This window comes from Podarcis melisellensis (assembly GCF_964234715.1).
Source record: "Podarcis melisellensis genome assembly, chromosome: 12".
NCBI classification, from domain to species: Eukaryota; Metazoa; Chordata; class Lepidosauria; order Squamata; family Lacertidae; genus Podarcis; species Podarcis melisellensis.
This window is the reverse complement of record NC_138544.1, coordinates 56,771,792-56,799,733: the sequence shown is the minus strand read 5'-3', so window position 1 is coordinate 56,799,733 and position 27,942 is coordinate 56,771,792. Positions and strand designations below refer to the sequence as shown.

General features: G+C 46.1%; 1 protein-coding gene across 3 annotated transcripts in view; it reads left to right on the top strand.

The window, feature by feature from the left end:
- Positions 1–27,136, top strand: part of SETD2 (SET domain containing 2, histone lysine methyltransferase) — an 89,187-nt gene extending 62,051 nt beyond the window's left edge. The window contains exons 14-22 of one of the 3 annotated variants that reach the window (XM_081931362.1): positions 1,211–1,259; positions 4,625–4,790; positions 8,366–9,044; positions 11,317–11,451; positions 12,291–12,430; positions 16,621–16,732; positions 20,804–20,884; positions 21,925–22,026; positions 26,266–27,136. In XM_081931362.1, coding sequence (XP_081787488.1) covers positions 1,211–1,259; positions 4,625–4,790; positions 8,366–9,044; positions 11,317–11,451; positions 12,291–12,430; positions 16,621–16,732; positions 20,804–20,884; positions 21,925–22,026; positions 26,266–26,427 — 1,626 coding nt within the window. In that variant the 3' untranslated portion in view covers positions 26,428–27,136. Of the gene's footprint in view, positions 1–1,210; positions 1,260–4,621; positions 4,791–8,365; positions 9,045–11,316; positions 11,452–12,290; positions 12,431–16,620; positions 16,733–20,803; positions 20,885–21,924; positions 22,027–26,265 lie in introns of those variants that run through there. The other 2 variants (XM_081931361.1, XR_014173269.1) reach the window with 2 other exon arrangements.
- Positions 27,137–27,942: the final 806 nt, after the last annotated feature.

Sequence of the window (27,942 nt, the reverse complement as noted above, 5' to 3'; positions counted from 1 at the left end):
ACATTTCTTTCATTATATTGCCATTTAACTTCCCTCATTTTTTCTATTTCCTTTAAACAATACCTCTTAGAGTTTTACAGTGCTTCTTGAAACCCCACTAGCGTTGTTAAAAAAAGGGGGGGGGGAATGTTGATATTTTCGCCCCCTCCCAATGCGGGAATCTCCTGATAGGATGTTTTCAGAAAGGAGGGGGCGGAAACTGCTGTTCGCTTCTTCCGTTCCTGCCTGAATCTGTGTGGAGTCTGTGTGTTATCTATGTAGTGATGAGATGGCTGCGTGGGAGCTCATGCAAGCCAGTAGCTCTTTAGTTCGTAGTTTGTAGTAGCTATTAGAAATAAAAGAAGTTACGCTTTACAGCAGGATTCCGCGTTGTTTATACTCTGCCAAGGTTGGTGCTCACAATGCACAGTTGTGAGTCCAGTGCACTGAGACCTGCCAGGTTAAAATGGAATGCACAGGTCCAAGAAAACATGATTCAGACCCTGGATTCCCATGAATTTGCTTTATTAAAGGGGGGAAATGTTGATAGAAACAGGAAACATAATCGGACTTTATGAGAACATAATCAACCGAATGCGCCCACTGATGATCACAGCTAGTGTGATAAAAAACAAAAAGTTTAAAAGACGGACTTGGTTTGATAAGGAATGTCAGAATAGCAAAAAATGCCTAGCTAGGGAACTTAGAAAATTGAAGTTAAAACAGGATAAGCACCATCTGGCTCTACAAGCTGAGGTAGCCCAATACAATACAATTATAAATTATTACTTAAAAGCAAGAAACAAATATATTCTGAACAACAGTGGAAAGCATTGGGAGACGCAGCACTTCAAAAGGTCATAAAATTGTGAACAAGCCATGGCCTTTAGCTTCTTCCTTATTCCCCCTCCCTCCCTCTCTCTTTCTTTGATATAGCGTAGGGGCTGTAATTCTGGCCAATCAACATCCAAACCATGGTTTTCCATTATGTCCAAACTATAGTGCAAGAACGAAGGCAACTGGAGGGGCATCCGCTAAAGCTTTTGGTTCATTTGCAGTTTCCCCAAGCCATGGCTTGAAGGATCACTAGGATACAGCCATGGTCTTTAAATATCGTTTGAGGAAATGCTCAGGATTCTGTAGTTGTGATTCCTTCATGTGCCCTGTGCGTATGAATTTGGCCTAAGTCAGCCACCGTACCTGACTTAGTTTCTGTGACTTGTTTTTGCAGGAGGTGTACAGGATCCCGAAGAAGAGTCAAGCGGAAAAGGAGACCACTGGTAAGTACTCGTAGATGCCCTTCTTTGGGTATCGATCAGGTTGAGAAGAAGGCCATTGATTACAAAAACATTGCACTGAAAGCCAGCCCCGGTCAGAGCATAATCCTCTGGGACTCTTGAGTAGAACTTCCTTAAAAGCACTCTGCATGACTTTTTAGGGATGCTCCTTTGTTCTATCCTTCTCTTCCTTCTCTTCTCTTCCTGTGGCTCTACTGAAACAGCATAGCCTTGCTTGACCACAGAAGACTTCTCTGAGACCTGGGAAGAGGACAGGCTTAGAGGTGGTTCAAGCTCTGGTGTTAATCAGAACTTGTTCATTAGCAGGAGCAAAAAGTAATTGCCTTTTCTCAGAGTTCCTTGCAAGTCAAGATCTCCCTACGTTTTAATATAAATCCTTATATAAAGGTAAAGGTACGCCTGACCATCAGGTCCAGTCGCGAACGACTCTGGGGTTGTGGCGCTCATCTCGCTCTATAGGCCGAGGGAGCTGCCGTTTGTCCGCAGACAGCTTCCGGGTCATGTGGCCAGCATGACTAAGCTGCATTGGCGAATCAGAGCAGCGCACGGAAACGCTGTTTACCTTCCCGTCGGAGTGGTACCTATTTATCTACTTGCACTTTGACGTGCTTTCGAACTGCTAGGTGGGCAGGAGCAGGGACCGAGCAACGGGAGCTCACCCCGTTACGGGGATTTGAACCGCCAACCTTCTGATCGGCAAGCCCATTGCTCTGTGGTTTAGACCACAGCACCACCCAACGTCCCATAAATCCTTATATAGATTTTGTTAAATAAAAGATATCAGCATCAGTCAGGTATCTTCTCTGTACTCTTTTTTTGGACCTAAAAAGATCTTTGTTGAGGCAAGCCTATGCAGCTACGTAGAATTTGGCAAGTATTTTAACCGATTTTTAGCCAATTCTTGGTTATCATATTTTTTTAAAAAAAAACTTTTTAACTTTGTCTTTTACATTTTGTCATCCATTTAGGGGTTTCTGTACAATCAAATGGTATATACATTTTGTTAGATATTTAAATACATGAGCTAACGTAGCTTGCCTTCAGGTGTACAGACGAGACTTAAATAATGATTTACGATTGACGGTGTTGAAAGCACTCCATATAAATTACCTTAGTGTGATTCCTTTGGCTCACTTCTGCATGCTAGGTCAGTATTATTATCTCCATGTTCCAGATCAGATTCAGGGGGGTCAAGGAGGGGAACGAAAGCTATGACTTGCCCAAAGGTCACATAGTGAATTCACAGCGGAGGTGACATTTGCACCAGGGACTTCCTGATTTCATAACTCAGTCTCTTAATAAAGAAAACTGTTGTGGGTGAAGCAACTCCCAAGAGCCAACGAAGTGTGTGTTGATTGTTAAAGCCCTTGCTCAATCCTTTGCCCCTTTACTTGGAACTAAATATTCTCGACATCTGGATTATTGACATGCACAGAATTGCTCTGCGAGTTCCTTGGGTTGGTTGCTGTCTCTCCCACACACATACATTTCTCGCTTCTCCACACTGAGAACAATAGTCTACTTTGGAGTACAGGTCCATGAGGGCTACCAGTCTACAAATGATTATTTGGGGCAGAACGAAGTAAATGGCATAGTGTTGAATTCCCCAGGTTTAGAGACTTTCTGCATAGTCTGTAATTTGGCCAGGATCAGAAATACAAAGGCCCATATAGTTAAAGCCATGGTTTTCCCAGCGGTGATGTATGGAAGTGAGAGCTGGACCATAAAGAAGGCTGATCGCCGAAGAATGGATGCTTTTGAATTCTGGCACTGGAGGAGACTCTTGAGAGTCCCATGGACTGCAAGAAGATCAAACCTCTCTATTCTGAAGGAAATTAGCCCTGAGTGCTCACTGGAAGGACAAATCCTGAAGCTGAGGCTCCAATACTTTGGCCACCTCATGAGAAGAGAAGACTCCCTGGAAAAGACCCGGATGTTGGGAAAGATGGAGGGCACAAGGAGAAGGGGACGACAGAGGACGAGATGGTGGGACAGTGTTCGCGAAGCTACCAGCATGAGTTTGACCAAACTGCGGGAGGCAGTGGAAGACAGGAGTGCTGACGTGCTCTGGTCCAGGGGGTCACGAAGAGTTGGACACGACTAAACGACTAACAACAACAACAACAACAAAGAAATACTGCAAGCGTGCCTCCAGTTTATCGCAGCTTCAGATCTGTCAGTTCTGCCCCAAAAGTTGAGGCTTTGTGGACTAAATGGAGGCAGGAGCCTGGGAATCAAACTTGAGTTAAAACAAAATATTTTATAGTATCAATTGACCACAAAACCATGGTTTATCATAATAGAAACAAGCTGAAGAAGCCTCAGACTTGCTAATGCCTGTCCTCCTGTTCCTTTTCCATGTAGCTGCAAGGCATTTGTACGCTTTTTAAAGATTTAACTGCAGCTTCTCCTTTTGTCCTTACTTGACAAGCTGCTCTAAATCTCAACTATGGTTTGTTTCAAACAAACCCACTTCAAACGGACAAAACGATAAGCTGAGGTTATTCAAGAACAGAAGCAAAAGCCTTCAAACTCCTTGTGGCTACACCAAAGGAGAATGAGATGAGCCCGAGGCTTGCTGTGGTTTATCATGATGTCTGAACCACAGTCGTTTTCTTAAGCAGGTAAACAGGAATTTTAAAAGCTTTTGTAGAACTGTATTCTGAGGATTCTGTATTCTGTGAGACGTGGGTGGCGCTGTGGGTTAAACCACAGAGCCTAGGGCTTGCCGATCAGAAGGTCAGCGGTTTGAATCCCCGTGACGGGGTGAGCTCCTGTTGCTCGGTCCATGCTCCTGCCAACGTAGCAGTTCGAAAGCACGTCAAAGTGCAAGTAGATAAATAGGTACCGCTCCGGCAAGAAGGTAAACAGCGTTTCCGTGCCCTGTTCTGGTTTCACCAGAAGCGGCTTAGTCATGCTGGCCACATGACCCAGAAGCTGTATGCTGGCTCCCTCGGCCAATAAAGCGAGATGAGCGCCGCAACCCCAGAGTCGACCACGACTGGACCTTAATGTTCAGGGGTCCCTTTACCTTTACCTTTATGCTGAGGATTTTTGAAAATAAATAAATGAAAACCTCTTGTAGATCTAAAATACTAACAGGAACAATCCACCCAGTGTTACGCACTTCAGTATTGCACAAAGTTCATTCAAAGAAGAGTTTAGCATTCTGAAATAATTGGCACTTAAAATGGCTTAGGTTTGGCTGGATCATACCCTATACAGATAACTTTCCTGAAGTGGCTAGGAAATCTTATCTAGGAAATCTTATTTTCCGGGCAGATCTTTTGCCACTGGTGGTTGACATATAAGCCACGCTAACAACTTCTGCCTGTTTTTGACAGCGGATCGTGGGAGAGAGTCAGCAAGCCGAGACCCAGCTGCTACCCCAAAAAACCTGAGCAGAGAACGGGACCCCGAAAGGCAAAGTCAGAGCAAGGAAAAGAAAAAACGCAGAGATTCTTTGTCACCCCCGTCGGCGTATGAACGAGGCACCAAACGACCAGATGACAGGCAAGTTCTTTTCTTTTTAAATGTCTCCAGATAAAGGCTTAGGGTTCTGAGCTTCCTGGTTTGAAATCATCAAGTGATAATAACAGAAAGAGGTTTAATTAGATGATCTGTGCTTCTTCTCCAAAGACTATCATGGCTCACATAGAGCCCAGCCTTGATAAACAAAGCTTATCTATTGTTTTGTGCAATATCTTGTTTGACGATCCATTCTAGACATTGGTCAGCGATGTCTGATGTGGCTTTCCAAACTATGGTTTTTCAAACTCTACATGTCAGCCTTTTCATAACTCCACCCCACATGGAGGCTCCCTCAATCTCTCCCCCCCCCCATATAATTTTTATTAATTTCCTTTTTAACACAGTATTTCCAAAGTATCAATAACAAACAAAAAAACCCTCTTTCCTCTACTGATCTCGTGACTTCCCTCCATCCCTTCAGCCAGTTTTTTGTTTTCAAATCTTTATATCACACTTTCTGTATTCAACCTCTGACCTTTTTACCCTTATAGTCCACTTTATCTCATTGGTCTAGAAAGTTTTCAAGTTTTTCGTTTATTTCAATCCCGCTAGTGTCTTCACATTTTTGCAATAATTACTCAATAAATTTACTCCAGTCGCTTTGAAATTTTTGGTCGTCTTGGTTCCAGACTCTGCCTGTCAGTTTGGCTAATTCCGCATATTCCATCATCTTCGTCTGCCACTCCTCAATCGTTGGTAGTTCCTGTATTTTCCACCTTTGGGCTAATAAAGTTCTTGCCGCCGTTGTGGCGTACATAAATAGTCTTTGATCTATCTTTGCAATTTCTTCTCCCATCAAACCCAGCAAAAATGCTTCTGTTTTTTGGGGGGAAGGTATATCTGAACATCTTTTTAAACTCATTATAGATCAGTTCCCAAAATGCTTTTACTTTATCACATTCCCACCACATATGATAAAAATCTCTGCCTTTCTCTTTACATTTCCAACATAGTTTATTCCTCATCCTATACATTTTGGGCAGCTTCACTGGTGTCAAATACCACCTGTACATCGTTTTCATTACATTCTCTTTTAAGGCCATGCAAACAGTGAATTTTAAGCTTTCATTCCACAGTTTTGACCAAGATTCAAATTCAATATTATACCCAAAGTCAATAACTCATTTTATCATAACTTGTTTAGTCACGTCATCTTTTGTATACCATTCTAGCAACAAATCATACATTTTTGATAACAATTTTGCTTTGCTTCCCAACAATTTGGTTAGGAATCTTGATTTTTTGTTTTCAAATCCTAAATTCTTTTTGTCTCCATTGAGCATATTATTTACCCGAGGCTCCCTCAATCTTGGGGCACTGATTGCACAGGAAAGAAATCTGTTTTGCCCAGGTTTTCGTTTTTGTTTAAAACCCCCCCGGCTTGGGGCTGTAAATGGATGTTGACCTATTTAGCACAACTTACGCTGCTTGTTCTGTTAATCAGGAGAATGGGCAAGGAGATCTCTAAGAGACTGGGCCCCTGTAAATTCTATTTCCTACCCACATTCCCTTCCTCCAAAGCTTAGATTTCACCATGCATTGCCCATTGTATTTTCACACTTGTCTTTCCAAACCGTTAAAGCCTAGAAATTTACTATTAAAACCTCTCGATGCTCAGGTCCCTGATTCTGAACATGTCCAGAATCCTGTTTTTTATGCACATCCTTGGTCGCAATGGGCCATCCTTGCTTCCACGCCCAATTCTTCTTAATGTCTAATTTCATTGTTTGCATTAGCAACATCTCTCTCTCTCTCTCCCCCCCCTTATTTTTTTGAAGAGTTTGGTGTTTTGCTTGTTTTTTTACTACTGAGTCTCCATAAGCCTAGAAGAATATTTATGGCAGTCCCATTGTCTCTGCAACATACTTTTTGAAATATAAACAGACAACATTTTAAAATAATAATAATAATTTATTCTTTGTACCCCGCCCATCTGGCTGGGTTTCCCCTGCCACTCTGGGCGGCTCCCAACAAAGATTAAAAATACATTAAAATGTCACATATTAAAAACTTCCCTGAACAGAAATGCAAAGCAAGCGGAACTGATTAAGAAGCCAATGACTATACAAAAGTCCTGACATTTTCCAAATAAGACCATTTAGTGTGCTTTTCCTTGGCTTAATGCTTGTTTTCCCACCAAGTTGAAGTGAAAATGAAGAACTTGTGATTTGGTTTGGGGTTTGTTTTGGCATCGGTCATGGCTGCTTTGCATTGCTGGTAGCAAAAGAAAACCCATTTTCAAGTTGAGAACGGAAGAGGACAAGGAGCAAAATGAATATCTGCATGGGCTGGGCTGCAGCAAAGACATTAGGGGAGAATCTCCTCCATCCCTCCCATTTTCCCACTCCTCTGCAAGGCTTAGGGAGGTAACAAGACAATTTAAAATGAATGTGAAATTGAATCTGAACAAAGCAGTTAAAAGTGGCTAGGTCCCTGTTCCTGCAGTTGGTTTCATTTCAGCACCTGAAAGCCAGGTATGATGGTGGTGATGTTGTTCTTCCTCCCAAAGGATGCCAGTTCCTGCTTTCAGGCTTCCCATAGACACCAAGTCACCCACTGTAAGAACATGATGCAAGACTAGATGGGCCCTTTGGCTTTATCCAGCAGCCTAAAGTCTTGCCTAAGGCCCCAGTCCTCAGCTGTGTGTGTTGGGCAGGGGGTTATTGGTTTGGTTTGTTCTTGCTTTTATTATGCATTTTGTGTTTTTAACTTCTATTTCTATGCTGCCAACTGCCCTGAGATCCTTGGATGAAGGGCAGTGGGCAAACTTTAATAACAACAACAACAATAATGAATTCACAGCCAGCCACAATGCCATGCTGGCATTTCCCCACTTACCCCAGGCTAATAGCCATGGGATCATAGCAGTGGCAGATGATGATGATAATAATAATAATAATAATAATAATAATAATAATTATTATTATTATTATTATTATTATTATTATTATTATTATTATTATTTATACCCCGCCCTTCCAGTTTAAAAACTGGGCTCAGGGTGGCTAACAACAAATCTAAAACGCTTAATTGTAAAAGCAACATAAAATACAGTATAAAAACATGAATAACAATAAAATTCAAATTTCAGAAATCAATTTAGGGGAAATCCATCTAATAAGCATTAGATAATCCCCAGGGCTAGTTGACTGAATTGGTCCTACTTGGGCCAGCGAGGAGGCCAGGGGAGAATTAGCTGTGGGGTCTCAGGGCGGGAAATCTTCATAAAAGGGGAGGGGGAGGGAAGAGAAGGGAAATAAAAGATCAGGCTGAATTCAAATTAAAGGCCAGGCGAAATAGCTCTGTCTTACAGGCCTGACCGAAGAGGTTCAATCCCACAGGGCCCTAGTCTCATGGGACAGAGCATTCCACCAGGTTGGAGCCATCACTGAGAAGGCCCTGGCCCTGGTGGAGGATAGTCCGACTTCCTTAGGGCCCGGGACCTCTAAACTATGATTATTCATGGACCTTAAGGTCCTCTGCAGGGCTGACCAGCAGACCATTAGGAACGTGGAGGCCAGGATTGTTTGACACTCCCTTCGTCTCCTCTCCCCTAGATACGACACACCAGCCACCACCTCCAAGAAGAAAGTCCGGATCAAGGACCGCAACAAACTGTCCACGGAGGAACGCCGGAAGCTCTTTGAGCAGGAGGTTGCGCAGCGCGAAGCCCAGAAGCAGCAGCAGCAGCAGTTGCAAACCCTTGGGATGGCCTCCCCTCTTCCCTACGACTCCCTGGGCTACAGCGTCGCACACCAGACCTTCATGGGCTACCCGCCCGGCTACCCCATGCAGGCCTACGTGGACCCCAGCAACCCCAATGCCGGAAAGGTGCTTCTCCCCACCCCAAGCATGGACCCCATGTGCTCCCCAGCCGCCTACGAGCACCCTCAGACTTTGGTCGGGCATACGATCGAGCCGGCCCTGGCCACCCCTCAGCCGGTGCCTGTCGTCCAGCACGTAGCAGCAGGCACCCTGGAGGTGTCCGCTCCGCAGTACGTAACGCAGGGCGACCCGGTGGTCCACCAGGAGCAGAGCGTCGCGGTCTTGCCAGTGCCGGCCCCGGTGCAAGGACAGAGCTATGGAGTCTGGGATTCCAGCCAGCAGACCGTAGCAGTGCAGCCGCCCTATTCTCCAGCCCAGTCCCAGCCGGCCATCTACTACCAAGGGCAGGCTTGCCAGGCTGTTTACGGAGTCGCGTCGCCCTACTCGCAGACCACGCCACCCATCGTGCAGGTAAATCGCGCAGTGCAATGGCCCCAAGTGATTTTGGTTTTTTTTGACACAACCTTCACAAAGGTGTGCTCTCCAAGGCTTAAGAAGTACAGTGGTCCATTGCATTTTGTGAAACAGGGTTTTTTTGTTTTACATGCTCCATTCCATACTCACTACTCAGTAAAGTTGGGCAGGGATCTCCTTGCACTTGATCCAGAAGCTGCAGTTGGTGCAGAATGCTGCAGCACAATTGCTGGCAGGAGCGAGGCCTTGTCAGCGCATCATACCTGTGCTCGGAGATTTGCACTTGTAGCCAATTGGCTACCAGGCCAAATTCAAGATATTACTGTTGGTATGTAAAGCCCTTAAGAACTTGGGACCGGTTTACCACATGTGCCCACATGTGCCCAGCAGAATTGGCACTGCTATGTGTGCCACATAATACTCGTTCTGTGTTTGTAAGAATTCAGCCTTTTAGTGTGGCGCTGCCTACGTATTGAGAACTCCTTGTCTATTGAGAGCACAGTTATTGAGAACGCTGTTCTGCTTTCGGCATCTGCTAAAAATGTTGTTTAGCCAAGCCTGGCCAGATGCTTAGAAAGTTGGTGTCATTTTAATCTGCTTTAGTATCTTAACTTTTGTATGTTTTAAAATATGATTGTGGATATCACACACACACACCCCTTGATTTTACTGTTTGTCCTTCGTAATCCACTTTGAGGTTTCTTTACGGACAAGCGGTACCGTATTTTTCGTTCTATAGGACGCATTTTCCCCCCTCCAAAAATGAAGGGGAAATGTGTGTGCGTCCTATGGAGCAAATGCAGGCTTTCGCGCACCGACCCCTCTCGCTCTCCAGGCTTCAGGAAGCTATCTGCAAACCTTCAGAGCCCGGCGGGAGTCCCCCCCCCCCGCGCTCCGAAGGCTTGTGGATAGCAGCCTGAAGCCCGGGGAGCGCAGTGCCAACTCCCACCGCGCTCCCTGGGCTTCAGGCAGCTATCCGCAAACCTTTGGAATTCTCCCCCAGCCTGCAAGCTCCGAGAGCGGCAGCAAGGCTGCGTGCAACCTTGCCGCCGCTCCCAGACCTGTTCTGGGGTCGGGGAAAGCTCGGGCTTCCCCCGCCCCAGCCCCGCGGCTTCTGCCAAAGCTGCGCGCAGCCTCTCCCGGCTGGAGAGGTTGTGCATGGCTAAAGATGGATCCCGCTGGCTGTCTTGGTGTCTTTGCTCTTTGGGGCTGGGGGGGGGGGAATAATTTCCCCCCCTTTGTTCCCCCCCCCTAAAAACTAGGTGTGCCCTATGGAGCGAAAAAAACGGTATATAAATTTTATGAAATAAATAAACAAATATCTACTGCCCGCTTGGCAGAGAGAAGTGGAAATTGGCAAGGGAAGAGATCTGTGAGCCCCATAGCCTCTCTGTCCCCCTGGCACCTTAGTAAGTCTATGTGCCTGCAGTTTAATAGGTTCATCAGGACCTTCTAGGGTGCAAGAAGCATAGTAACTATATAATTGCAATGGGATAGAACTTCAGCCTCAGCAACTGACTGTGAAAACTGGCTTCTATTAATCTGAAATAGCTGTTTTGCCTTATGCTGTCTACAGCATAAAAGGACAATAGATTTGGGTGTCTGGTCTGCACAAGCATTGTAGCTTCTTGGGCTTCTTTGCAATGCTCAGTTTCTCCATGCAAGAGGTACATTGTGTTGCCTAGAAGCCATTTCCTCTGCCCTGGAAGTCCTGCTCCAACTCTCTATTTTTAATGGCTGGTTGCTGTTACTCAGTGATGGGTAAGCATTTTGCACATGCTTAATTTGACCTCAAACTATTCTTTAGCTTTTCTGATTTAGTATCCCTGTCACAACAGCGCCTGAGATTACAGCTGCTGATGCTAAAAAACGGTGGAAAGCAGATCTGCCAAGTATCTGTTAAATCTTTCTAGTGGAAATACAGGACTACTCTTTTTTTGACGGAAGCAATGTTATTGTTTTTATTTTGATTATATTGTGGTTTTTATGTTAATCTTTTCTTTGAACCACCCTGAGACCTCCAGGTATAGGGTGAATTCAATTAATGAATATGAATATGAATTCAAATAATAATAATAATAATAATAATAATAATAATAATAATAATAATAATAATAATAATAAAAATCAATAGAAATTGTTACAGTGCAGTATGGAAGACACCCAGCTGTTTGTTTCGAAGAAGCTGTTGTTTTCTCCTCCCCTCCTTCAGAAGCACTAGTGGGGTTCTCCAAGTAATTTTCCCACTGCTCTCCTGTTTTCTCCCTAGAGCTACGCACAGCCAGGTCTCCAGTATATCCAGGGGCAGCAGATTTACACTGCTCATCCCCAGGGCGTTGTGGTGCAGCCTACGACGGCAGTGACAACTATTGTAGCCACAGGACAGCCCCCGCCTATACAGCAGGTAAGGTTTAGGGAATGTGGTCTTCTTGGACTTGTAGAAGGGCCTCCTCTTAGCCGATCAGAATGAACCTTCGCAAAACCTTCCGCTCTCACAAGTTGCAGATGAAAGAGATTAGGTCCAGTTGTTCAAATGAAATGCCTGTTTGAAAATCTGACATCATTTGTGCAATGCAGAAATGAAAAACACAGTTTTCAGTGTCTTGGCCCTGTGATGTGTTTTCTCTGGGTGTGTGTTTAAAAACTTCAGCAAATTTACCGTATTTTTCGCCCTATAGGACGCTCGGGCTTCCCCTGCCCCAGCCCCGTGCCTGGGGGGGAAATAATTTTTTTTCTTAACCCCCCCCCCAAAAAAAACACCTAGGTGCGCCCTATGGGGCGAAAAATACGGTAATTACCAAAAGTAGAAGATGCATAAAAATTGGCCTGTGAATGACGTGTGTGCGTTTTCCTAATCAAAATGCTTTCTGCATCGGAAGAGTGTAGCCAAGTGGCTCTAACTCTGTTTCATAAAACTAAGAAGAAAGCAGAGAGTTGAAAGATTATGGGCAGCTTTGTTCTCCAATATAGCGCTTCACATCAATGTCACTATTTCTGGATCCTTGGAGTATTACTATTCAGAGAGAGGATTTTTATTATTATTTTTTACAAATGTCCTGAAAAATTATTGGACAGGACAATAGCAGAAGATTCAAGGTTGATCAGGAATGGATTGTGGTCCTTACCTCGCTTAAGAAAATGCTCCACTTCTCTCCCTTTTGTTGATGCGTTTGGCCCTCTTTCAGTTCCGTTGCTACAGATCAGTATTTTTCATGTTTTCTCTTCTTGTCTCGCCACTTCCAGCCGGAGCTGGTGGTCACCAACAACCTCTTGGACCTGCCCCCTCCATCTCCTCCCAAACCCAAAACCATTGTCCTCCCTCCGAACTGGAAAACCGCCCGGGATCCTGAGGGGAAGATCTACTACTATCACGTGGCCACCAGGTTAGTGACCTCTTCATGTTTGTTCTGCTATTTATGCCTGCAGCAACCTGTTGTTCTCTTTTTTTAAAATGTCTGTTGTTTTGGATATTTCACATGATGGGAAGGATCTGGGTGCACAGAAACCTGAGCTGAGCGAACTGAGTGGATAGGGAATCACTTTCTGAATGAAACGCTCAGCTCAGTGAAACACTATCATTTGAGACCGTAAGGCACATCGTATACGGTGGCTTTGAGGTGTTGTAAAACAAAAATCTGCTCTTTTTCCCTTATGGGGTATCCAAGAGCCCATATAGAGTCCTTACGTAGGTTCTCTATTGGTAGGAGAAAATAACAGAGGCCAACCAGAGAATATTGAGAAGCAAAGCAGCTAGTAAGCCTGATCTTTATTGATCTGTTGCAACAGGATGCTCCCCTCACACGCAGGAAAGGAGGAGGAACCCAGAACAATGGCGCACAAGGCCTTATATAGACATTTTAAATTCCCTGCCCTGGAGCTCAAGACCACCCCTCCATACATCATACATACATCACAGAAGGGGTGTAACCTAAGACCACCCCTCAGATACATCGTACCTACATCACAGAAAAGGCGGTCTAAAACAGAAATTTGAATATTGTTTTTCTCCTGTCTGGCAGGGTACTTGATTGTATACCCTGCTTACTTTATTGGATTGCCTGGGGAGCCTGGCCAGTCTTTTGTAATGATAAATACTTAGTTCCTGGGCCAGGTCACAGGCTCACACCCTATTCATATCTTAAATCTGCCCTTAAGACAGGATTTGTGAAGGAAAAGACAATGGGGAGGCTTTTCCATTTTCCTTTGGCCTTGCAGAGAAAACATTTGCTCAGTTTGGGAATAAAAAATGGTTCCAGGTCAGTCTTCCTGTGCTGATTTATGTACGTGCTTGGTTGGTACACTTAGGAACATTTAACATATATCTAAGACCTCAAAATTCCTATCACAGAGGCAAGGAGGAGGAAACCCGCAGCCTGTTGACCTTGGAGCCCCTCAACCCACAGGCGTCTGCGACTTTGCCCCTGCCTGTTCTGTAGTGCACACAGCATTGATGGTGGTGTCAGCACAACCTTTGTGGCAGGAAGTGCAAGGTGTCTGGTTTGTTCGGCCAAATTAAGAGCATTAGAACTCCCCTTTTTTTAAGTACTTGCCTCACTATCTTTTGGCCTGCTGTGCTCAGATACAGATACATTTTTTTTAGGTCAGAGACCTGAAGCTTTAATCAGAAACCTTCCTTACAGCAGCATTCACATCCCACTACAGGTCAGCTTGCTGAGAGGCAGCTGGCTTCAAGGCTGGTATTCACCGACGACTTTACAGTCATACCTCTGGTTACAGACGCTTCAGGTTGCATTTTTTCAGGTTACGGACTGCCGAAACCCAGAAGTACCGGAATGGGTTACTTCCGGATTTCAGTGGTTGCGCAGAAGCACTAAACCGCTCTCTGCGCATGCGCAGAAGCGCTGAATTGTGAACACTGTGGGTTGCAAACGTGCGTGCCGAACGGATCACGTTCGCAACCCGAGCATCCACTGTATTTTGTTCCTTAGGCCACTTCTTCCCTTAGAATTGGTGCTAACCACTGTTGAACATGTGCATTAAGAGAAACCACTCCATCGATGGTCGATGAACGGGATCACCCTAGAGCAGGTTAACTGCTTTAAATATCTGGGACAAGTAATACGGTCAAATAGGTCTTTTCTGGCCCATAGAGACTATATAACAACTAATGCATCTAAAGCAGCCATCCAGATTAGATCTCTATATGCTAAGAATCAGGCTCAATCAGTGAAGATAGCTTTGAGACTCTTTCAAATGAAAGTCCTCCCCCTTCTTTTGGTGGGCATCTCTTTAGGCTCCCGTAGGGATTTTCTGAAACTGGATTCTATTCAAACGTGATTCCTTAGAGCCATCCTTAGGATTCCCCCCTCGGTAGCAGGTGCGGTTATGAGATTAGAGGTCGGCTGGCAAGCTCTACGGTATGTGGCCTTGAAGACGAAGCTCTGGCTATGGCTCAAGCTTTGTTTTAAACCAGTGGGTATTGCCCCCTTGATATTGAGGGACGATTTCCAATCATCGTGGGAAAGGGAGGTCATTAACAAGGTTCAATCCTGCGGATTGTCTCACCTTTACTTTGAGTCTATGACGTACAATCAAGCTAGAGCTGTGATCTCCCGGAGACTGGGTGACATTCCCAGACAAGAGGACATAGCCCAGGTAAAACCAGGGATGTTCCTAGGGGACCAGATTTATCGGACCATACCAGCCCCCTACCTTGCAGAAATTCACTATGTGGAATACCGCAGACTTCTTACAGCGGCTAGGTTAAATGTCCTTGACTCTGCGATATTGTGGGGAAGGTACAGGGGAGTACCATACGCCCAGAGAACCTGTCATTGTGCCATGGGTGTGGCTGAGTCCACCAAACGCATTCCCTTGACTTGCCCTTCTTATGCAGAGCTTAGACAAAATTTTATAGACCCACTCCTATGTCAATTTAGCTTCCTACCCGAAGAAAACCAGGTTTTACACTTGCTGAATAATGTCACTAGAGCTATACCTTCCTTGGTGGCCAAATTTCTTTTTTTAGCTTTTAAGCGTCGCAAGACTATAATTGACTGTATTGATATGGGGCTATCTGTTTAGCCCATTTTAGTGTTGGCTAAGCTCTAAAATCTTCCTGGATGTTTTAACTGTGTATTGACAAATGTACTTTTTTCTGACTGACGGTCAAATAAAAGGTTGATGATGATGATTAAGAGAAACCAAATATTCAGACATCGAGTGCTAGCTAGCTTTTTATGCTTTGAGGAGCCGTTGTAGGAAAGAGCACTTCCGAGCTCCTCCAGAAACCCCTTCGGGACAGGATTTCCATTGAGAATTCAAACCTTGGCTGATCCTTACAGCTGGCAACCAGTGACGGAGGGTGTCATCATGGTGCTCAGGACGGGTACATGTGCAATGGGGCATTCACCAGCAGCTCAGGGAGGGTGGCGTGAGAAAGATGCAGCAGAAATGGGCCCTTCGATCTCAGCCTCGCCCTCGCTTTGTGGGGGCTGGAAGGGGGACGTGAGGGTGATGCAGCAGGGCAGGTACGCACCCCTCTGATTGGGGTTCTTGGAATGGTGCAGGGCTGTTGCGTCCTCTCCATGCTGCTTTGCGAGGCTGGGGTGTGGGATCAGACCCGCAAAGCCTGCATGAGGAGCAAAATGCGCCCAGGGCAACAGCTCCCCTCGCCCTGCCCATGCTGCGCCTTTGCTGTGGCGTCCTGATGGTCTTTGGGGTCAGAGAAGTCTTTCGTGTTCATGGATCATGGTCTCCTTTCTGTAGACACCACTGTCTCGCCAGAGTGGTGCATGCTCTAGTTATCTCCCGCTTGGACTACTGCAACACGCTCTACGTGGGGCTACCTTTGAAGGTGACCGGAAACTGCAATTAATCCAGAATGCGGCAGCTAGACTGGTGACTGGGAGCGGCTGCCGAGACCATATAACACCGGTCCTGAGAGATCTGCATTGGCTCCCAGTACGTTTCCGAGCACTGTGCAAAGTGTTGGTGCTGACCTTTAAAGCCCTAAACGGCCTCGGTCCTGTATACAGTGGTACCTTGGGTTAAGTACTTAATTCGTTCTGGAGGTCCGTACTTAAACTGAAACTGTTCTTAACCTGAAGCACCACTTTAGCTAATGGGGCCTCCTGCTGCTGCCGCGCCACCAGAGCACGATTTCTGTTCTCATCCTGAAGCAAAGTTCTTAACCTGAAGCACTATTTCTGGGTTAACGGAGTCTGTAACCTGAAGCATATGTAACCCGAGGTACCACTGTAACTGAAGGAGCGTCTCCATCCCTATTGTTCTGCCTGGACCCTGAGATCCAGCGCCAAGAGCCTTCTGCCAGTTACCTCATTCTGAGAAGTGAGGTTACAGGGAACCAGACAGAGGGCCTTTTCGGTAGGGGCACCCACCCTGTGAAACGCCCTCCCTTCAGATGTGAAGGAAATGAGCAGCTATCTTGTCTTTAGAAGACACCTGAAGGCAGCCCTGTTTAGGGAAGTTTTTAATATTTAATGCTGTATTGTTTTTAATATTCGGCTGGAAGCCGCCCAGAGTGGCTGGGGAAACTCAGCCAGATGGGCGGGGTATAAATAATAAATTATTATTATTATTATTATTATAGGCAAACCCAGTGGGACCCTCCAAACTGGGACAGTCCGGAAGACGATGCCAGCCTTGAGCACGAAGCTGAAATGGATCTTGGAACCCCAACGTACGACGAAAACCCCATGAAGGTGAGTTCACCTGACTGGCGGGTGAAACTACCTGCATAGTAGTAACTCGGCTTGTTCCTAGCAAACTAAGGATAAGTATAGGTTCCTAGCTCAAAAGGTGATTTATCTCCTCCAGACATGGAAAATGAATTTAAGCTTTCTAATAGGCCACAGAGCTGATCTGCCCAGACCGGTTGCATAAACCTCCAGACAAAAGGTAGACTAGAACTATAGTTGCACGTGATAACTGTAATGTGTTGAGCCCTGTTGGTTCTCAGGTGGCAAACCAGAATCTGCTCGTGGCTAGAGGTATACCCTCAAGCCATGGTGCTGTTGCTTCCGCTCTGACAGCCTCTGCACCAGGAGGCTGGAGCGCTGAATGAATGGAAAATGAGAGAAATAATCAGGAATCAAACAACACCCCCCCCCAAAAAAAATTAAAGAGTGGGGATGCTATGGAGGGTACTTAAAAAAAAACCATTGCTCCCAAATAAAATACTTGGTGTGCTTCAATTAATTTTTGCAAATTGCAAGACAGATGGATAATGTACCGTACATAATGCTGATGATTGATAAGGTGAAAAAGAACGCAGTTAAAAAAAAAACAAGGAAGAAATGAGCTGTAGTGAGGTAGACAGAAGTCATATTAGAAAAGTAGAAGATTATTTATTTACGACTTAAAGGTATGGAGATTTATGGTAATAGAATGTGGGAAAATGACTCTTATTATTAGTCCGCGAATTGTATCGTGGCACCGAAACAAGAGTTAGAGTGGGCTTAAGGGGAAGCTTATCAGAACCATTCAAGACATCAAAAGGCATGAAACAAGGCTGCATATTGGCTCCCACACTTTTTAACTTTTAGGATATGGTACCACATCTAACACAAGTGCAATCCTCCGCTCCATCAGTTCATATTAGGAAGATATCCTGCCTGCTGTACACCAGTGATGTGGTGCTCCTATCACTCTCTCGATTAGGTCTTAAAAATCTGCTCACAGCTTTTAGCTCATATTGCACGCGAGAAGAGCTTGGCGTGAATTACTCCAAGACCAAAATTTTGGTCTTTGGGAAGCGTAGCCCCAGATATACAGTGGTACCTCGGGTTAAGTACTTAATTCGTTCTGGAGGCCTGTACTTAACCTGAAACTGTTCTTAACCTGAAGCACCACTTTAGCTAATGGGGCCTCGTGCTGCGGCCACACGATTTCTGTTCTCATCCTGATGCAAAGTTCTTAACCTGAAGCACTCTTTCTGGGTTAGCGGAGTCTGTAACCTGAAGCGTATGTAACCTGAAGCGTATGTAACCCAAGGTACCACTGTACCCCGTATGTAACCCGAGGTACCACTGTAAATGGAAAATGGACCAGTAGAATCTGGAGCACATACGCTCCTTCAGATATCTGGGTGTTCTTTTCACTGAGACACTATCATGGAATTCGAGACCTGGGAGAATAAAGGATTGAAGAAGATTGGAAGAAATTTAAGATCTATCTACAAAAATATTGTGATTTAGTGGAATGTTAAGAAGGATGCTTGGTTATAAATAATTGGCCATCACTAAACTGGATTGGAATTTGATGATAAGTGAGATTAAGAGAAACAAAAATTTGTTGGAGAATTGTTATATTATATTTAAATGAGTGGTTACAAAATTGCAAATAAGATGATAATTTGCTTGAAAAAAAATTATTAACGATGTAAGTGGGAGCGGGAGACGTGAGGAAGTCTAAAGAAGTTATGAAATTTTGTTAAAACAAAGCAATGCTGTTTATTATCTTTGTATTTCTTTTACAAAAAACCCTAATAAATATTTTTTTTTTTAAAAAAGAGACACTATCATGGAAGGGACACATCGAGGTTGCGAAACTCAAAGCGCAGAAAGCTTGTGGGGCACTAATGAAATTCTATTTTATGCTGGGTGGCCAGTTATTAGAACCTGTACCGAAAATCTTCACCAGTAAAGTGGTTTCCCAAATGCTCCATGGAGTAGCGATATGGGGCATGGACCCAAATGCTAACAAAGCCTTAGAAATAGTGCAGAACAAATTTCTCAGGAAAGTGCTCTCGCTCCCCAATGGGACACCAGCTGGCGGGGGGGGGGGATTAAGCTTCCTTTTCATTGAGCAGTTAATAGAGTCCTGGAGATCCAGTTTCAGTTTTCTGTTTCAAGGGCTTGTCACACCTAAGTGCTGGAGGCCGGAGACCAGGACTTACATTGAATGCAGCCGCAGGCTTGCTAGATGGCGCTGGACACCTCTCTCAGCCTCTAGTCCACTCCATTTATTTACAAGATTGATAGCATAAGATGTTGAGAAAGACCTTCTGAAAGTGATAGTAAATAACGAACAGGGAGGGGGCGTCAGGGGGACTAAATTGGCTTTCCCTAAACCGATGCCCTTCAGCAGCTTTGATTGAAAGCTCCCATCATTCCTAGCTATGGGACATGCTTGCTTTGGCTCGTGAGAGTTGTAGTCGAAAGCTGCTGGAGGGAGACGAGGTTGGAGGAGGCTGAGTCAGGTGGTCTTTGGGATCCATTGCGACTATATGATTCTGCATTGATAAAACACCAAAATGTTCAGAAGAACTGGGAAAAAAACCTTTTGTTGTGGAATAGTTTAAGCCTGACGATCCAGAAAAAGCAAATGTATTAAATGGGAAATCACTAGGAAACTGAAAGGTTTCCTGCAGAATTCAATAAGCATTTCAAATCTCAAATTTGTAGAGTCTATTTTGGACCCGTTTCAGCAAAAGGCACTACTTCAGACTCTTGAGAAACTGCTCTAAGACTTTTTGCTCCCCAAACTTGGCAAGAATGCCGTGCAGCTTGAAACAAACCAAATTACTCCCCTTACATCTGTTTCTTTTCCCTGCTGTCTATTTTTGACTGCAAGCTGTTTGGTGGCAAGGACTTGTCTGCCTTTGCCTATGCAACTTTGCAAGATGCCATGGACTCAGCTGGTGCCATGTAAATATGTGAGAAACATAAAGTGGTGCCCCGCAAGACGAACGCCTCGCAAGACGGAAAACCCGCTAGACGAAAGGGTTTTCCGTTTTGGAGGTGCTTCGCAAAACGAATTTCCTATGGGCTTGCTTCGCAAGACGAAAATGTCTTGCGAGTTCCTGCAGGGTTTTTTTCCTCCCCCCCCTTTTTCCGAAGCCCTAAGCTGCTTATCAGCTGATCCGCTAAGCCGCTAAGCCACTTAACAGCTGATCCACTAAGCCGCTTATCAGCTGATCCGCTAAGCCGCTTATCAGCTGATCCACTAAGCCGCTAATCAGCTGATCCGCTAAGCCGCTTAACAGCTGATCCGCTAAGCCGCTTATCAGCTGATACGCTAAGCCGCTTATCAGCTGATCCACTAAGCCGCTAATCAGCTGATCCGCTAAGCCGCTTAACAGCTGATCCGCTAAGCCGCTTATCAGCTGATACGCTGAGCCGCTTATCAGCTGATACGCTAAGCCGCTAATAGCGCTAATCCGCTAATCCGCTAATGGGCTTGCTTCGCAAGATGAAAAAACCGCAAGACGAAGAGACTCGCGGAACGGATTCTTTTCGTCTTGCGAGGCACCACTGTATTTGCATGCCTGGTGGCAATGTAAGGCTGTCCATAGATACATAATTGTATAATAAATTAAAGCACCTTAAATTAAGCAGAATTCATTCCTCTCGTCAGTGCCGAGTAGCAAAATTATCTGTGCATTTGTTAAAGGTCTGTGGTTTGAGTCAGCACCTTATTTTCTGTCACTGGGCCCCTCAAACCAGCTCTGATCCCACCAGCTGCTAATCTTTCATAACCTGGGATCCAATCCAGCATGACAGATCTGGCAAGGGAGGTCTGAGGATTCCTCTCTGAGCTGCACCCTCTTCTCAACATGCTCCCCTAAGTGTGAGTCAATGTTCTGAATTCCCAGGGCAGGTGTCTCCAAATTTCTCTCTGTCTCAGCTGACATGTAACAGAGATCTGCTCCAGTCTTTTGCTGCCTAGGCTAAGAAGGGAAAGAACACACAGGGCACCACATGCATTTCATTCTCTCCGTGAAGTGAAACCGGCACCTCCAAAAATGAAATTTCTATCCTGTCTCTTTGCAGTCTTCCAAAAAACCCAAAACGGCAGAAGCAGACACTTCCAGTGAGCTGGCAAAGAAGAGCAAGGAGGTTTTTCGAAAGGAGGTAAGGTCCAGCTTTGGAGTGGGCAAAGTTTTTGCTCCTCCTCTGGGGCTGAGTTACTGGTGCTGCACTGGGTGGGTTCCTCTAGCACCCTTTGAATTAGTGGGTGTTTGAGAAAGATCCGGAGTAGTGCCAGATTAAGGGGTGGTAGTCAACGAAGTTTTACTTTGAGTAGGCCAGTTGAAATTAGTAAACATGACTAAGGGCTGTTAATCGCAGTGGGTCTACTCTGAGTAACACTTGGTTTGATACCACCCAAACATTCTTGCAGTGGTTAGCAACTTGTCCTGGACCAAGTTTCCAAATGTTACACAGTTGTGCCTTGCTTGTTGAACGCCTTGGTACTCGTACGTTTCAGCTCCCAAACGATGGAAACCCGGAAGTGGTTTTTGAATATTTTTTTGGAAGCTTCTTCGATTTTTTCCTGCGCTCCTGCACAATTGGGAGCTGCGCCTTGGTTTCAGAACGTTTCGGAAGTTGAACGGACTTCGCATTCTGATCGAAAACCAAGATATGACTGTACCAGAGCCAGGGCTTTTTCAGCCGTGGCCCCGATCTGGTGGAACGCTCTGTCACAAGAGACCAGGGCCCTGCGGGACTTGACACCTTTCCGCAGGGCCTGCAAGCCAGAGCTGTTCCGCCTGGCCTTTGGCCAAGGCACAGCCTGACCCCCTCCTTTGGTAATTCTTCACACAACTCTAGCCCAATGGTTGTCATCAATTTGATTTGAACTGATTTTATAATGAATTGGTTTTAGAATGCTGTATTATTTTATTGTTGTTAGCCGCTCTGAGCCCGGCTTTGGCTGGGGTGGGCGGGATATAAATAAAAATTTATTATTATTATTATTATTTATTATTACTGAGAAGATGTTTCAAGAAGGTTTTTGCTCATGCGTCCCAACAGCTCTTGCACCCACTTTCTCTCTCCCTCCCTCCATCCCTCCCCCAGCCCAGCTCCCCCCTTCTCTTGCTGAATTAGGGAGAAATTGTCAGTGGCTCTAAGGATTGTCATTTAACGTTCCCGCCCCCCCCCTTTTCCAGATGTCTCAGTTCATCGTGCAATGCCTGAACCCCTACCGCAAACCAGACTGCAAAGTTGGGCGGATAACCACAACCGAAGATTTCAAGCACCTTGCAAGGAAGGTATGGCATGCCTTTTCCTCGAGAGCCAGTGCGGTGTGGTGGTTAAGAGCAGTAGATTCGTAATCTGGGGAACCGGGTTCGATTCCCCATTCCTCCACATGCAGCTGCTGGGTGACCTTGGGCCAGTCACACTTCTTTGAAGTCTCTCAGCCCCACACACCTCACAGAGCGTTTGTTGTGGGGGAGGAAGGGAAAGGAGAATGTGAGCCGCTTTGAGACTCCTTCAGGTAGTGATAAAGCAGGATATCGGATTCAAACTCTTCTTCATCTCCGTTTGCACTCGAGCTGCCGGTGACGCCGGCCAAGCTGAGGCCAGGAAATGAGCTTTAAGGGGAAGGAAGCCTGGAAGGGAAAAAAAACCTGGGTTAAAAGCGGAAAATTTCCTGGATTATCCTTCCTTTGAAGGCCTGACCTTGGGAATACTGGAGGGACCTTCTTGCTTCAGGAGTGCCCACGGGATTGGACATTTGCTCCCATTTCCCCCAGGGGTATCTCTTGAAGACCAGATCCCTAGACAAATCAGTGAGGAGCATCTTTCCGAGTTTGCGTCGGGAGGAGCTACCGCCGATGACACTCCTCTGGCTCAGAAAGCGATTCCGTTTCTCCCCGATTTGCGGAGGGTGGGAATCGTTTCCACGCCAAGAGCCATTTGCAGCAATCCACCTGGCAGCTTGCAAGGCCAGATGGTTGCAGAAACTCGCTTGCTGAGGCTTGAGTTGCAGATGGGATGGAAAAAGCCGGGGCAGGCGGGCGGAAAAGTGCCTTATGTGTGGAGGCCGGAGAGAGGGGAAAGAAACTCGGTGTGCATTGAAGAGTGGGAAATGGGAACTGTGTGTGCCAGCAGCACCATTTGGAGACAAAGTGCTGCCTTTGAAGCCCGTGCCAAGTTTCCTCTTCTGTAAGAGGACCTGCACGAGGCCCTCTTGTCTTCTTGCGCTCTCTCGCTCAGCCAGCACCTCTGTTCCCAGTGCCAGCAGCCCCAGGGTGGTGTTGAAGATACCCCGGGCAGTTGGTGCCCTGCATTTGACCGCAACCTCTCCTGCTGCTGACCAAAGCGTCTGGCTTGGCTTGCAACTGTCAGGCTCCTGCTCTGGAAGGGGGAAATGGCAGAGAAGGTCCTGCCAGCCATCAAGCAATGAGAGGCAGCGTGGCATAGTGGTTGGGCTAAGACCTGAGAGACCCAAGGCGCTGGCGGAGGAAGAGGCGTGCGGTGGGAGCACACCACCCCTGGCAGCACAATCCCAGCACGGTGCCATCGCGGCTGCCCGCCTGTGCTGGGCGCCATGCCCCTATGGGTGGCACCCCACGCCCCCAGGACGTGCGCCACGCCCCCGCCTGCTCTCCCACACACACACACCCCCGCCACTGACCCAGGATTCAAATCTTCACTCAGCCATGAAAGTCGCTGGGTACTATTGGGCCAGTCACCATCTCTCAGCCTAACCTACCTTGCACGGTTGTTGCAAGGATAAAATGGGGGCAACAGGGACCGCATACCGTATTTTTCACTCCATAAGACAAACTTTTTTCCTCCTGAAAAGTATAGGGAAATGTCTGTGCATCTTAAGGGGCAAATGTGTGGTCGGTCGCTGGCTCCCTTGCCCAGGCCTCCATTGCTGAATGTTCTGCAGACGGAGGCTGTTTGTTTCCCCAGCGACATGTGACCGGCTGGTTAGATTATCTGTCTGGAAACTGTAGAAACGGCTCCCTTTCCTTTCCTAAAGAAGCTGCAGAACTGTGAGCTGAACCCCATAAAAACAGGATTTTTCCCCTTTGCAAAGTAAGCCCAACAACTCTGAGCTGATCCTCAAAAAAGGGATTTTTCCCCTTTGTAAAAGAAGCTGCACAACTGTGAGCTGATCCCCCCAAAAACGGGGCTTTCCGCCTTTCCTCCTCTTAAAAACTAGGTGCGTCTTATGGAGCGAAAAATACAGTACACCACCCTGAGCTCCTTTGGAAGAAAAAAGTGATATATAAATGTAATAAAATTAATAATAAAAATTAACTGGTAGACTAAATTAACAAAAACCGCCAAACAGTATAAATGCAATCAATCAATCAATAATTGAGCATTTTCTGATTTCTTTCCCCCTGGTTAGAGCTGGGACCTTGACCCTAAGCTGGCTCTGAGGAGGACCACACTTCTTGCACTTTTAAAAAATAAAATTGGGACACACACAAAGCAGCTTACAAAAAAGGAGTGCAAAAGAACTTCTAAAAAACCAGCACAAAGGGCTATTGTTTTTTAAGAAGTGGGTGATGCCCAACATCAGTCCTGCTCAGAGTAGACCCATTGAAACTAGGTGAATTAATTTCATTTATTTCAGTGGGGCTGCTCTGAGTTATGACTGGTGCTAAAGGCACTGCAGCAGTACGGATAATCAGGAAGAAGAAAGATTAAAACAGGAAAGGTTCTCTACCCTGTTGGTAGAAGACCCAAGTGTGCAGGTGGCTTGGCAGATGTTTTTGAGCCACAAGAGGGGTGCCAGCACCAAGAAGGCCCCGTTCTGTGTCCCATCAGCAGTGGGGAAAGAGCCCCTTTTGCAAGGCGTGTTGTGAGCATCCCTGGCAGCACCCTTCTCAGTGATGGCTCCAACCTGGTGGAATGCTCTGACCCATGAGACTAGGGCCCTTCAGGATTTAATCTCCTTCCGTCGGGCCTGTAAGACAGCTATTCCGCCTGGCCTTTAATTTGAATTCAGCCTGATCTTTTATTTCCCTTCTCTTCCCTCCCCCTTCCCTTTCATGAAGATTACCCGCTCTGAGACCCCACAGCTAATTCTCCCCTGGCCTCCTTGCTGGCCCAAGTAGAACCAATTCAGCCAGCTAGCCCTGGGGATTATCTAATTGATTTCTGAATATTATCATTATTCATTTTTTATACTGTATTTTATGCTGCTGTTACAATTAAGTGTTTTAGATTTGTTGTTAGCCGCCCTGAGCCTGGTTTTTGAACTAGGAAGGGTGGGGTATAAATAAAAAATTATTATTATTATTATTATTATTATTATTATTATTATTATTAAGCACATCCTGTGCTCCGTAACGCTAATGTTTGTTTCTCAGCTTTCATAGAAACTTGGAATCGTGTCATTGAAATGAACCCCCAAAGGTCATTCAGGTCCAGCCCCCTGCAATGCAGGAGTCACAGTTTAATAATCCCTGACAGCTGGCCATCCAACCTCTGTTTTAAAAACCTCCAGCAAAGGCGAGTCAGCCGCCCTAACAACAGGGACTTGTGGCACTTTAAATTCATCGTAACTTAAGCTTTCACAGACTAGAGTTCTGTTCCTCAGATGCAACATCCGTACAAACGCCCAACGCTCTTTTTCTTTCTAAAATCTCGCTCCCACTGATGAGACTCAGCTGACGGAGCTTTTCCCCTTGAACCTGGGTGGCACGAAAGGGAGCAGGTTTTCCGAAGCACCCCTTGAGCGAGGGGCCTTCTTTTGCCCTGATTCCCCCTCCCCAGCACAATTCCGCCTTTGCAGAGAGCTGCCCCCTTGCTTTCACCAGTGAATTCCTACTGCAGCCTTTCACACTTTTCCCATTGGTTGGATATGCATTGCTCCCAGGAGGGAGGAAGGAGTCAATAGACACCAAGGGTTGGTTCAGAGAAAGAGTTTATTTCTGCTCTCCAGATAGCAGAAAGGCACTGCGTGATCAGTCACAGCAAGCACACTTAAAGAGCAGTTACATACAGCTTATATCCCCTTCAGGTCCCCTTTCCCCCTCCCCAGGAATCCATCCTCATGAGTTTGTACACGTAAGTTACATCCTTGAGCATGAACAGAAATTCCTGTTTCTGTACTCTTATCTTTGGGTAAGAAGGTCACCCAGCTATAGGAGTACCCCTGGCGCCATCCCCGGGCGCGGGGGCTGACAGGCTGTCTTGCAAGGTCTGTGCGTCAGCGCAGTCAGGAGAGTTACAACCTATAAGACAAGACCCAGATCTGCCATCCCGTCTCCACTCGGAACTGACAAGGCCATCCATCAAGCCTTCATGGACTGATAAAGGAGAAGGCTCTGTTTATACAGCTGGGTTTGGGTTATACAGCTCTGTAGCCTTATTGGACCTTCAGCTCAAGCTAATGGATTTTAGTTCATGGATCCTTGAAGAAGGAATTTGGGAATTTTGGGGCCCGGTTTGGGTGGCTGCAGTCAGGTTTGGGTAACTTGTTCCTTCACTACAATCTCCTTAACCCGCCCTCTCTGTCTGTTTCCTCTCCTCTCCTGCAGCTGACCCACGGAGTCATGAACAAGGAGCTGAAGTACTGCAAAAACCCCGAGGACCTTGAGTGCAACGAGAACGTGAAACACAAGACGAAGGAGTACATCAAGAAGTACATGCAGAAATTTGGGTCCGTTTACAAGCCCAAAGAGGACACGGACTTGGAGTAGCAGTCGCGGCAGGAAAGACATCTTTGCTTCCGCTCTACGAGCTCCCCTAACAAGGACATTTCTTATTTTCCTTTTGTTTTCCACAGGATTTCCGGCTCTCAATCTCTCTCTCTCTCTATCTTTCCAAGTCGGGTTTGAGGAGGCCAGGCAGAAACTGCAGTGTGTGTGTAGGGGGGGGAGAAACTAACTCGCACAAACACACCCACCCCGTGGTACAGTTGTGACTCACTCACCCCATCGTTCGTTCCCTCTCTGCAAGGAAAGCCGGAACTTCCGGTCCGTTTGGTGCTGTTTTAGCGCAACAAACTCGAAAGCGCGTCTCGTCTCTCCCCCGCGAGATCTGTATCATATTTTAACGTATATGTGAATATATTGAGTTCTCCCACCCCCGCCCGCCCCCCTTTAGCCCGAAACGTGTTGATATCATGGGAACACTTTGTAAGAATAGTTTTGAGAAAGGGGTGGGGTGGGTTTTTTTTGTTTTGTTTTGTTTGTTTCAGTTTTCCTTTCTTTTTTTCGTTCTCTGCAAGGTTACTCTGTTATCATGTAAATATTTGCGAACAGGCTGCCTCAGGGTTTCTGGCAAGCCGCGTGCTATGTTGATAAGATTGATTTTACTGCTTAAATCATTTTACTTTATCCAATTTTTACTGAAGTTTTTATGTAAAAGAAAAAAATTAAAAAATTAAATAAAACGGCAATGAAAGAATGACGGCTGCTCTTGGGTTTTCGTGCGCTGTTCGGGGGAAAAGCAGTGTCTTTTTCCACAGTGGAAGTTTATGATCCTTGAGACGGCTTTTACCTTAGCTTTTCTCTTAAAGAAAATAGGAGGCAAGATTCACTAGCGAATGCCCTGTGTGAGCACTTCCACAGTGAGGCTGTTCCACCCCCTGAAATAGGTTCTGGGCATAGCTGTCAAGCGTCCCTTATTTGGTGGGAAAGTCCCTTATCCCAGCGCCGTGTCCCTCTGCTGTCCTTATTGATGATGTACCTTAAATTTCCCGGGTTTCAAAGGAAGCAGCTCCTCTCCCTCCCTCCCTGCCGACCGGCCAGGGAGGAGGAAGGCTCCAGCTGTGTTGCTTGGCTGCGTTGCTCACCCAATAAGGAATCTATGAACAACTGGGGGGTGGAGCTTGCATGCCTTGTGCCGATCAAATCGGCCGCGTTGCCTGGGAACTCGCCTTTGCTCAGCGCTTCCCAGCGGAGAGGTGACGGTGGTTTTCCTTGCTGCATCCCCTTTGCCGGGTTGCTGCGCTGTGGGAACCACTGCTTGAGGCTTCATTTGGCTGCTGGCTGGGCTTTCTGCCTTTGGCTCGGAGGGGCTCAGAAGGTGAACATACCTGTGCTCTGAAAATCCCTCATTTTGGCTGCTGATCCCTTATTTTCGAGGCTGCTGGTCCCTTATTTTCAAATCTGTAAGTTGACATCTATGGTTCTGGGGCTGTCGGGAGAATTCCCCCAGTACAGTTTGTGAGGGGAAGGTTGTCATTCTGTCTGGCAAACTGATATATGCTT